At 36.5% G+C, this 12,965-nt stretch overlaps 1 protein-coding gene across 1 annotated transcript in view; it reads right to left on the bottom strand.

Annotated features, from left to right (window-relative positions):
* The window catches only part of COL19A1 (collagen, type XIX, alpha 1), a 288,872-nt gene that overhangs the window by 51,406 nt on the left and 224,501 nt on the right, over window positions 1-12,965 (bottom strand). The window contains exons 18-25 of the mRNA XM_004674041.1: window positions 9,745-9,807; window positions 4,368-4,403; window positions 3,455-3,490; window positions 3,311-3,364; window positions 2,529-2,582; window positions 1,175-1,228; window positions 424-513; window positions 71-115 (exon numbers count right to left, since the gene is read on the bottom strand). Coding sequence (XP_004674098.1) covers window positions 71-115; window positions 424-513; window positions 1,175-1,228; window positions 2,529-2,582; window positions 3,311-3,364; window positions 3,455-3,490; window positions 4,368-4,403; window positions 9,745-9,807 — 432 coding nt within the window. The remainder of the gene's footprint in view (window positions 1-70; window positions 116-423; window positions 514-1,174; window positions 1,229-2,528; window positions 2,583-3,310; window positions 3,365-3,454; window positions 3,491-4,367; window positions 4,404-9,744; window positions 9,808-12,965) is intronic.

Below are 12,965 nucleotides of genomic sequence, written 5' to 3'. Positions count from 1 at the left end.
GCTCAATTTTTTCCCAATGGTGTTATGATAATTATCAGTTATTTAACAATTGTCTATAATATTTTTATACCTTTGGCCCACGTGGACCAGGTGCTCCAGGATTTCCATCTAATCCCTTAAGGAAACAAAGAAAGTAAACACTTTTAAAAAGGCTAAGGGCATTTTAGAAATCATAACTCAAAAACTGTTTCATGTTCGTATCTTACTTGAATAAATCTTTTTCTATAAAAATATAAAGAACTGGAAAAATACAATTTCAATAAGTTATAGATATGGTATATGTTAAAATAAAAGGTAGCTTTACTTGAAATGAGACATCTGATGAACACCTAAGCTGTTTTCTACATTTGTGATCTAAATCTAGGGACACATAAATCATAATGGATTTTTTAGAGAAGTATTAGTAAAAGGGCTGGTACTTACTGGTTCCCCTGGCAGGCTTTTCCCTGGAGGACCAGCCTCACCTTTTGGACCTGGAAGTCCAGGAGGGCCTATAATCCCACCTGGCTCGCCCTGAGGAAAACAAGGTAAGAGTCTTATTTATTTCATTGCTCAGCTCATGGCAGAAGGTGTAAAAGTAAGTTTCCACTGTTTTAAATTGTCAAATTTCATTTCCTCCATTCATTCATTCATTCACTCACTCACTCATTCAGCATTATTTATTGAGTGCCAATTCATGCCAGGCACTGTTCTGATTATATCAAATACATTTTGATTTTGTAGTAAGTTACATTACAATAAGCATAGCTGTATCATAAAACATAGGCAAGTGTAAATATATTCACACAAGTGCATATATCTACATACAGCTCCTTAGATCATCTTTGTGCTTTTTTAAGTAAGATTACATGCACTATTTCCATGTAGACATTATGGAAATAGGTCCTGAAAGATTGTGAGACTTATGTCTATAACAGAGTTGGGAGCTGTGCTGAAAAAGGCTTTCTGAGCACAGAGATTTTCATCTCTAAGTTAGTTCATTTTGTCACCTTATATTTCTATGCCAGAACCAGGGCTGCCATGACGCTTAAGTTCAGGGGCACCATTCACACTGCTGTTTATATGACAGTCTCTGCCCGGCACAGTTCTGGCACTATTGTCATCCTTCCACTTCCTGTCTCTTCCTCCCATCTATTTTTTAAAAATATGAAAACAGCTAAAATGGAGCCAATACCTTTTCTCCCTTAATGCCTTGTTTTCCTGGGATACCATGTTCTCCTGGCAATCCCTAGAATAAAAGGGAAAAAGCAAGTAGAACAGCTCTTTTTATATAGAATTTCTATCTGTGGAGGTAAGGATTTTAACATATGCGCTGTTTAGGAAACGATTGATTTTGACTTGTTAGGGAAAACATTAGTAAAAATGTGACTTGTTTCTTCAAGAAAAGTCAACAAGATGTAATAGGAAAGCAACTAAATCAAACAGAATTGAACCAAATGCCTCTTCCATACTATTGCCAAGAAGGGATGGAAGGACAGTAGTCAGTAGTATCACATTAAGATTCAGAAGGATAATGAGGTAAATAGGAAACTGTGAATTTACTATTTTTGAAAACTGTGGCCCTTTGTTTGTTTTTTATTTCAGTCACATTTTTAGCTCTAGCCACTCTTTCTTAGGCTTCTTGGGCATCTTATCGCATCCACTACATGTCAAGCAAACAATTTTGCCATGGGAACTAAACGTCTGGAGTACCAAAATGACCAAGTACACTCAAAGACAGACTTTGGTAAGTTCAATGATGGAGCATAAATAATAAAGGAAGAGATAATGGGGTTGTTCCTTAGGTAATGAAGAAAGGAGAGACTTTAACAGCTGTAGAGAAGGAACATGAGTTGTGGCCAGAGATTAGTCTCTCCTGGAGTTAGGAGGAAACATCTTTTCATTAAGTTCAAGTGCAACTGACAGTGAATTCTGACTCCCAGGTTGTCAGAAAGTTAGGAAGATTGTCCAAGGGACAAAAGATTGACCAGAAGGTGGATCGAGGTGTGTGTGTGTGTGTGTGTGTGTAGTGAGTCCACTAAAGCTAGGTTTTAATGCAACCCAAGTACCTTTCTTCACTGCATTTTAAAATAGTTCCAGCTAAGAGATTTGCTCTTTTCATAGGCTCACAAAAACGACAGCAGAATCTTTGGAAGTGTTTTGTTTTTGGATGGATAATTGAAAAGAAGTCATGCACAATGGAAATACTTGCTTCCTATCTTGATTTTCCTTATTTCTTTTAATGTTTCCAGTCTCCTCTAATGTTGATACATTACTGACCAGAATATCTAGCGTTATTAATTAACAAGTTCCAAAAACTCATCATTAGCCTTATGAGATTCAAAAGAACCTCCCATGAATATATGAAGACATTAGCATTCCCAATGCCCTGATTTCATATGTGATCAGTTTTAGTGATAGAAATATCTTATGTCTTTGGAATGTGATAGCACATAGTCACATGAACTGATGTCAACATTTTTTAAAGCATAGTTCAGTTTCCATTTAATTTCCAAATATTAAAGACTCAAGTGTCAGTAGATACATACAATATCTCCCGGTGGTCCTCTGGGTCCCATAGTTCCTGCAGGTCCTTGCTGACCCTAAAATAGAAGGTAATGGGTACTTAAATTAAAAATATTAGATAGTACATACACACACACACACACACACACACACACACACACACACACACACATATATATAAAACATGGTATGACCTTTATCAATAGAAAGATAGACTATCTTCCATCCTACCTTCTCTGTGTATTCCTGAAATGTGCTTTGGGTTTCAAAGATAGTTTGGAGATGTTGCCATTTAAGTGGTTCTGTTTTTACCAGCAGGTAAGGCCTGAATACTTGCCTTGCTCATTGGTGAGAACACTACATTGTCTCTTCCGCACCATCCAATAGCTTGTCTTTCTGGGGACAATTGAGAAATCCTATCAGGGGAACTCATGCATCTCAGAGCTGTATAATTTTGGCTTAGAAACTGAGTCTTAAATCAGTTTAAATCAACTAAAATGTAGCTCAGAGTCACAGATTTAGTTCTCATTGTTTACTCCTAAAGCTTTGAGGGGCACTACTGTGAATATGCTCTGAAAAAACTTTAAAAATCCTATTTCAAACCAAATGGTACAGTTACTGTGTGTGTAGTACTAATGTAGCCAATTGGGTCGGGGGTGTGGTTGGAGAGAATCACCTATAAGCATGATAAAGTCTCCGAGAACATCGGTGAAGAAAATAAATGGCATACCCCAGTACCTTGTTAAAGGTTGTAACTTCATCCCCCCTGCACCCCGCTAATTTATCTCAGAAAATTATTATATACCTTTAATCCTGGGCTTCCTATTTCACCAGGGGGACCAGGATCTCCAGGTTCACCCTGCACATGGGATGAAAAGTGAAATAGTGATGCGACTTTTCACAATCTCATTAGGTTTGAAGATATAATGGAAAGACATGAAGAAATTACCTTTATCCCCTGTGGTCCTATAATCCCAGGCTCTCCCTGTAAGTAAAGTATTCAACATATAAGTAATCCTTAAATTCAGAGGAGGTGTGCATCTCTAGTGCTGCCATTCATTTGAATTTCTACTAATTAACATACAATAAAGGAAATTACGGAAGATATGATAAAGTCAAGGAGGGTTCATTCTAAGACATGATTTAGAATATTATTGTTAGGAAGTAAAAATAATTCATTTTCTTTCTTTAATAATGATTCCCCCCCAAAAAAGTTACTTTGACCCTGTAGTAATGTTGTACTAGTGATCACTGAATTTTATTACTTTGTTGACATTTTTATAACTTCAGATGAAGGAAGAAAAGAAAAAGTAGAATTTAAATTGATCTGTCATGGTGATTATATAATCAGGTGTATGTATTCAATGAAAAACAAACAGAAAATTAAGGTCACACAAAAAATCTATTTGGTTGTAATGAGTTGGTTATTATATTTTCCATAACTTATTAATTATTCTTTTAATAGAATCATCCTGCTTGATAAATTCAATTTACATCATTAACACAATCTTTCAAAGAAATTATATGTTGTGTTTTCATTTTGTATTTCAGATATCCTAAGTGGATCTTTCCCAACATTCATATCTAATCACTAATAGCAATGAGTTCTGGAAAATCACTAAGAGCAATGAGTTATGGAAAAGTTATGCTCCACGAACTGAATGTAAAAGTATCACATGACAAAACCTAACAAGGTTTAAAATTTCTCATTGATCAAAATAAAATTCACAGGGGGAAAAGTAAAATGCTCAGAGAGCTGATTTTATCAAATCTATTAGACTCCAAAGTAAACATACTAGAAATCAGAGAGAAGGAAATCAATGAAGCAGAAAACCCCAGATAGTGATAAAACATCTACTTACTCGATCTCCCTTTTCACCTTTTGTAAAAGGTTCCCCCTAGGAAAAAGGGTAGAAAACAGAATCAATTCTAAATACTTTTGGAGATAAACTTTCCAAAAACTGGATGTGAATAAATTCTTCAGGCCAAATTCAGACCTGCATTGCTAGCAAACCTCTAAAGTGATTCAGAGTGCATGCAGTTTGCCTTGCAGCTTAAGGGAAGCACAATGAGAAATATTTCCAAAACTAGTTCATATTCCCAAATGAACAATACAGTAATCATTCTGATAGTCTGAGAATCCTGAATAGTTGAGAAATTGGAAGGTTGTCCACTGTCTAAGCATCCTCTTGCAAGGGCCATACAGAGGATGATCACACACATTTATGCAATCACAGTAGAATGGATGTAAGGATGATGAGTGATAAATGGATATTCACTTGAACTTTGACTGCTAAGTTAATGCTTAAAAATAGAAAGTCATTGCTTGAGATACTTTACTAAATCAGTATTTTAATAAAAATCATATGAAGGGGTTAATTACTGGATAAATAACAGTACCTGTCCATAAAACTGGTGGTGGTTCTTGCTGTGTGCATATATGAAGATTTTAGGGAAGATACCAGCTTTGAGCAGGTACCTCTTGTTAAATGATACTTTTTCCATTGTCACTGTATACTAACAGTACAATCTCAGCCTTAAGCTTACTCCTGTTAGTGTCTGTTCTAGATGTTATATCTACATGATCTCACTAAATGTTTTTAACAATGCTACAAGAAAGCTACTGTCCCACTTCAAGCCTGAGAAAAGAGGCTTAGAAAGGTTCTGATTAACTGTATTATTTCCTGTGAAATAGCATTTGCCCACTTAATGTTTCCTTGTTAATCTAGGTTGTAAATTCTGTATTGCAGGGATATAGTACATCTCAACTATCACGGCATTTCTGGTATACAGTGGTGGTGCCCAGAAAGTTTATTAAGTTAAAGAATATAGTCATACAGGTACAATAATAATAGCTAGTATTTACTGAATTCCTATAGTGTACAAAGGGCTAATTTAATCCTTTTATACATATTAACTAGTTAATCCTCATGTGTTAATTGGTGATATTAGCATATCCATTTACAGATGAGGAAACTGAGGTACAGAGAAGTTTCAAGGCCACAGAGCCAGTAGAGACTGTTCAGGATTTAAACCTTGGCAGCCTGACTTCAATTTCAGCTTTCCTTGCTCAGCCTATTTGGATTGATTGGTAATTGAATGGGTTAACAATAAATTGAAAACCACACATTTAAAAACTTTTTTTTTGTTTATGAAAGTCAAGAGAAGGTTTGACAATCATTCTGGTGGATAGAACTACTCTCATAGGGCCTCTTAGGACTGCTGTTCTCTTAAATCATCTTGGGAGATAAGTGGCTACTAAATCTCTGTGCTTTTTGTGCTCTGTGTGCTAGGGACAATGTGCTTGTTTAACTTTTGTATGCTAGGAACAATGGGGTTCACCTTCTGGCCCAATTTCACCCACTCCTTGCAGTTATGGGGGCCATGTAGCTAGTTTTGGCAATGAACTGTCAGCAGAAGTGACGCATGTCTCTTGCAGGCTGGCACAGTGAGAAGCCCATTAAAGATTCCCCTATCCCACTTCCCTGCAGAGGTGATGGAGAAAGTTGTGTACAGCAGATGGACAGGTCCATGGTGGTAATCAGCCTGGTAAGTGAATACTGGTAAGTGAATATTAAGGAGAATATAAGGAGAACACCCCTTCTCCCCACTAAATCTTGCTGGACATGCACACATAAGCAAGAACAAGAGATTTTTATTTTGCTAAGTCACAGAAATTTTAGGGTTAATTTGTTACTTACCGCAACAAAACTTATCCTGATTGATATGCCCAACATATCTCTCTAACATGATTACATCTTATTACAATTTATATATTAGGTAGGTTTTTATTTTATTCTTATTTTTACATTGTAATTCTAAAAATCAATTTGATTTTAAGACAGGAGAAGATATTAACAAAAATGAGCCATGAGTCACTTTGTCTATACAAATGCTGTTCCTGCTTCTATCACCCTGCTTATGTCATTTCTTATTTAGAGACATCGTAAAGCCTCACTGTCTAAAGTAACTGGTAGTAAAAGAAAACAGTAGCCTAGTTGTCCAGGGACTTCATATTTAGACTAGCTCCAACAATTGCAACGTGGATCATTGCTTCGTAGAATATTTTCCCTTATCTATAAAATGGTCTCCTTAAAATATTTTAGCTCTGATATGTTCCACATCTCACTCAACATATTCTAAATGTCCTGTGTGGGAGCAAACCACCATTTGAATATTAACATTCAAGTTCAGAATTCAAATTTGGATGAGGGCTGTTTTGTTTTTACTTTCTGATTATTAAGCAAAGTTAAACCCAGACCTTGTTCTGGAATAGAAAGAATAGAATAAGCTGTGTTGTTCTGTATAATAAAGTAAAATGTGTGTGTGTGTGTGTGTGTGTGTGTGTGTGTTATATGGAAGGATAAGGAAGAAGGAAGCAAAGGGAGGCAGATAATTAAGGGATTAAGAAGGAATCAGAAAGAAGAGTTAAAAGGAAAAGAAGTTTTGTCTCTCCTGGGTCAGGCAGAGAAGGCTAAAGGTAGTTTCATCTAGGGTAGTGGGGTAGATGGGCTGTTTCCTTTTACCCCCTTCTCCCCAACCTCAAATACTAGTGGTATGAGAGAAAGCCAGAGGAAGTCTGCTGGAGTTGTGAGATCATTCAAACTTGTATTGAAAGCATATGGTCCATGGTCCAACCTCAAGAGCACCACCTGAGAGGCTGTGAGAAATGCAGCTTCTCTGGTATCACTTCAGACCCTCTGAGCTATAATCAGCATTGCAAAATGATCCCTAGGTGATTCAAGTATGCATTTACATTTGAGATGTCTGGGTCTACTTCACTAAAAGTTTCTAATTTGGACTCTTTAAGTAACTGCTTTTTCAATGGAATTTTAGTAAATCTCACTGCCAGGTCTGCCATCTGCCACGTGGAAATAAAGAGAAGGTGCCTGTCAGTGTTCAAGCTTGGAGGAGAGACAGTAGAGACCTAGAGAAGCAGCTAAGATGTGACAAGAGATGCCAACAAGTATGGAGTTACTGGAAGGGACAGTACCAGCAGGCTGGAACTGAGGACACCTGATATTTTTAGTCATCCCTGAAAATGCTAAGTTGGGCATTTCCTCAACGCTGTTCCTTGTAACTGATATGATACACAAGAATTCAAGTATTAGGTAAATATATTAACTACTGCAGGTTATGGGTTAAGGTCTGTCCTGTCTCCAGATCCAGTGCCTTGACTAAGAAGCTTGTTTTAGGGAAACCAGCTGTTAATAGAAGGAACAACTCTGCAGTTGTTGAAGTAAATGGTCTTCCTCAAGTCAGGATGTCTAGGTCCTGAAACCACTTGCTGATTTATATGGGTTCCTCAAATAACTAAACTTTCTTTTCTCAGATGCTAGTTTGTATCTTCTCCTATAAAACCCTAAAGCCCTGCTGAATTTGAGTTTGGGCTCCCAAGTCCCTTTCTTAGCACCATCTTGATAAAAACAAAAAGAAAAACCAAAAAACCTTTCGCATGGCATTTAATGTTTGGTCCTTATGTGTTTCAGGTGCACAAACCATTGGACAGTTGGTTACAGTCATGTAGGTAGGTCTGGAATGGATACTAAGAGCAAGAGTGGCACCTGAAGGTAGAGGAAACTGCAGCAATCTATAACAGCAATGTTTCTAAAGATACCTGAAAAACTACTGTCATTTCTAAAGATGCCCAATTTTAAAAGCTGAAGTACAGGGAAAAGTTGGCTTTGTACTTTTAAATACTTTTATACTGTTTCTATTTGGCATGTAGGCAAGTTAGTGACCTCTCATTCATTACTCCCTGTAAACCAATATCCCTTATTCACTCTTGCAAGAAAAGGGGTAAAAGTGATTTTTAAAAATTGCATCTTTAGGCCCTCCCTGGTGGTGCAGTGCGTTAAAGCACCATACTGGGAAGCTGAAGCCACTTCTGCATGAATTGGACTCCCGCCTGCCCGGGAGGTGACCACGTGGCGTGGCAGACCCCTCCTGACCCGCCCGCTGCTCCACTCAGCAGTGTACTTCATCGATCTGCCTGTTCGGCTCCCCACTCTGTCTCTGGTGAAGCCTCTTGCCACCCCTGAGCCTCTGGCCTGTACCCCAGTTCTGTATGCACAAATAAATAAATCTTTTAAAAAAGAAAAATTGCATCTTTATGGTCTTTTAACTTTTTTCAAAAAATTAATTTTTAACAATTATGTATATATATCATATCCTTCTTCATTTTGTACATTTTTCACCTCAAGTCCCTATGGACTTCCACCAACAATTCACCAATATGCCATCACCATAGATTTTAAAACAGAAATGAAAAATTTATTTGTTAAGACTGATTCTTGAGGGGTTTTTTTTTTTAGCAAATTTAAAAGAACAGATACTTTTATAACTTGTATTCACTTGATAGCTTTAGATAGTCTTACTTGAATATAAATGACACTGTAGGTTTTTTTTTTTTCTTCATTAGAAGACCTAAGTCTTAAAAGAAAGTGGCTGAGAAGTCACATTGATCTTACCGAATTTAAGAAAGAAAAATAACTCTGGAAAGCATACTGAGAACAGTTGTTTTAGCAGAGAGATAAACATTTAATTTGGGAGATAAATTAGCTCAGTCTTTAATTATAGTGGATTTATTATTCGTTTTAGCTAGAACTTTTAATTATAGTAGGAAAGCTTAGTGATTTTTAAAAAAGATTTATTTATTTATGCATATAGAACTGGGTTATAGGCCAGAGGTGCAGGTACAGTGAGAGGATTCACCAGAGACAAAGTAGGAAGCAGAACTGTCAGATCAATGAAGTGCACTGCTGAGGGGAGCAGCAGGCGGGTCAGGAGAAGTCGGCTGTGCCTTGTGTGTCACCTCTGGGGCAGGAATGGAACTCATGCTGAAGTGGCGTTAGCTTCTTAGTGCTGTGCTTTAACCTGCTGCACCACCAGGGAGGGCCCAGCTTAATGATTTTGAAACCCTGGGCTCTTGAATAAACCAACCTGGGTGTGATTCATGACTTACTAACCTGTGACCTTGGGCAGGTTAATTAACTTCTCTTTGCCTTAGTTTCCTCATCTGAAAAATGGGGATAATAATAGCCTATCTTCTATTTGTTTAAAAGTAAGCTAGTACACATACAGAACTTAGCATCTCATAAAGAAAACTTGCTCAAATACCTGATTTATTTTTGTTTACCATGGCAGCAGCTTTATGTACATCATTGGGGCTGATTATGAAACATATTTTAAATATATATTTGGATATTTTTCCTCTTCTCTCAAAGCTAAGATACTTACAGATTCTCCTTTTTGTCCTTTTGGGCCAATGGACCCTGGAAATCCTGGTTGCCCAGTTTCACCCTTCCAGGAAAGAGCAGAAGAGAGAGTTTGCATGTGGTTAGATGAGCACTGTTGTGACTATCAAGGTCACAGATTCTAAGAAACACAGATTCAGTTGTTCTTCAACCAAGTAGTGTATCTATTATGCTCCAAAAGACAATGGGAAGTTCTGAATCAAGTTAGGCAATTTGCATAATAATGTGTCTGTCAGTGCTTCATAATGCCTTTAGGTCTTTTATATCCATAATATTCATTCAGATATTTAAAACCAGTGTAAAACAAAAGTTAATTATTTTTCAAGGAAAGAACATCTAGAGGATAGTTCTAATAAATAATAACTTTGCTCTGTTGTATCAAAGAAAATCATTTTTGGGATCTTAAGGCATCTGATGGTTTTACTGACACAATAATCCAGAGTCACTTAATTTCAGACACTTATTTTTTAAGTGGGAGTGCTGGTATGGGGGAACCATGTGAGGAGAAATTAGTCTCTCGGCTGTTTCCAACACTAATAATGCTGTTTAAATGATTGACTATGGACAAAGGCAGCATTCTTGTTGATGTGGTGACAGCAATAGCTTAGAAATGTCTAAGATTTTCTGGTCAACATCTTGAAGGGTGTTTTATATGTGACATACAAAGAGTATTCTGAGAAGACAGTTTTAGAACTGATACGTGTGGAAAGGAAATAGCTCACTAATCAAGCGTGAGAGGATCCCAGCACTGTGCTTCTTTCAATTTTGACAAAAATCCTTGAATAACACATAATTGGTAAATTAAATATGGCTACTACTATTTATATAGACTTTCCACTCAAATTCAAGACCATTTTTGCAAAACCAATGTTCACCATTCTATTTTTGAGAATGCATCTTTCTTTCAGGTTTTGTTAATTTTTATTTCAGAAAACATAAAGTTGGGTTTGTCAATCCTCCAGGTACCAGGCACCCGAAATGAAAGAAATGAAAATAATTTGCAATCAAGTAGAAATATCCTACATTTCCTTTTCTATTCCTGTCCCAGTGAGAGCCACTCTCATGAATTTAATACTTTTTAGTTCATAATTTTGTACTCTTACTGATTACATGGAATCATAAACAATAGATTTTATATATTTAAACAAATTCCATATGTGGCTTTTTATGTGTGAATTTTTTTTTTCAATTTCCTTTTCTATTGGTACATATAGATCAAGATCATGCACAGGACAGCATTTTATCTGATCTATGTTAACACACCAGTGTTTGTCCAAGCCTCATTGATGAGCACTGGGTTGTTTCTAGCTTCCCTCTATTATGAGCAGGCTGTAGTAACCATTTCTATGTGCCCTCCTGTGTGGATGTGTTTATACATTTATTGTGAAACCTCAACCAATAATCCACCAATGTACTTTAAGTATGAATTCATTATACTCCTAAAAACATTGACTTATTTTTACATTTCTATCCTGCTTACTATCTTGTGATAAATTCATATAAGATGAAGAGGGAACATGCCATATGTCATGGATAGAAAAGAGCATGTTTATATTATATTTTATCATGCAACATAAATTGAGTTCCTTCTCTAGATTTGTGGAACACATAAGTTTAATCTTGATTTTATTAATATAACCATTTTTTCCCCCTTTCTAGAACCTAAATAGTGTGCCTTAGTCTTATATTTGCCACACTGTAAGAGAAGATTTTTTTCTAGGCATAACAAAATTTATCTAAAGTAAGAAAAGGGAGAAATTGGTAGATACGTTTAAGATAACAGTTGCTGTTGGTTTGAAGAAGAACTAAACAATTGGCCTTGTATAGCAAAAGGGTATTACAGAATGACCTTCCTAGTAACATCAGGTAGGTGCTAAAATCCTCACTGATAGGGGTGAAGGAGAAATAGGTGGAATAATTATATTGACCTGCACATCCAAAAAAAGAGAGATCAGGAAAAGTATCTAGAAATTCAAATGAGTAGGGGAGAGGAATATATTTGGAAGGCTGATTGTATTCATAGCTGCTATACATTTGAATAGATGCAAATAGCTCTCCATTGAAATATTGAGCTCCTATTGTGTTTTTGATTCATCTCATTTAATTCAAATCATCCCTCAACTCTCTGGGTAGTTACTTTCATGTCCATTTACAAATGTGTAAACTGATGCTTAGATAAATAGTGATATCTACAAGAAGACTTACCTGTTGATGTCACAATCAACCTTAGACCCCAAAGTCCACAACCTTTCCACCACTCAGTGATACTCAGCCCTGACTGCCTGTTAGAGTCATGAAGCATTTTTAAATAACAGTGATATAGATCAGAGATTAATCAGAGATATGGGCTGCCTCAAATCAGTCTTTGGGGATGGAACCCAACAGATGCTTGGCCCAGTCTCTGAGTATTATTTGTGTATGGCAGAGATTGGAGGAAATCTTAGGGATCAGTTCCTTCTTATACTATATTGTAAGCAAAAGTATTTCATGCCTAAATCCTAGACTTATGTGAAATTGTTTTTCATAGTTAAAATGATATTCAGTGATTTATCACTGTGGTTAAGGGTTGAAAGAGGAGTGATGAATTTATGTAGCATTAGGAAAGGCTGTTCTTTAATTTGACACTTTTGATACTATTTGAAAATCTCAGTGCTGTTGAAATTCCATTTTTTTTCTCTCTGACAGTCTGCCTGGAAAGACAACTGTTAATTTCTCAGGAGTCCTTAGAAATTCTGTCACCTTATTCCACTGTTGCTATAAAGAAACAGTTCTTCTCAATCAACTTGCAAATACATTTTCCATCCTTACAGACTGTCAGTCCCAGGAAAGTTACAAAGTACAGATCATCACTTCAGTACTGGTAGACTGGTCATGAGATGCCATTGTCTCTTACTGTCTTTTAGCATTAATAAACTTATAGTGTGCCTTAGTGTTTTCCCCTGTATTTAAGTGTCTTGATGTAGGATGTGGTTGTTAATGCAAGAATGATTTGCACATAGATTTACTGCTTTTTGTTTGTTTTGGGCTTCATGCTACTGTTAGGTTCCAAATGAGGCCAATTCTGTGATTCTGTTTTGCAAGTTAGTACATTAAAAAGAGATGTAGTATGTATATACAATGGAATATTACTCAGCAACCAAAAAAGAGAAACACATGTCTTTTGCAGCAACTTGGATGGAGCTGGAAAAGATCATGCTTAGTGAG

Source organism: Condylura cristata, unplaced genomic scaffold (assembly GCF_000260355.1).
Source record: "Condylura cristata isolate star-nosed mole 26May11 unplaced genomic scaffold, ConCri1.0 scaffold00001, whole genome shotgun sequence".
In the NCBI taxonomy this organism is placed as follows: Eukaryota; Metazoa; Chordata; class Mammalia; order Eulipotyphla; family Talpidae; genus Condylura; species Condylura cristata.
Note: the sequence above shows the minus strand (reverse complement) of the source record. Positions and strands in the feature narration are given on the sequence as shown.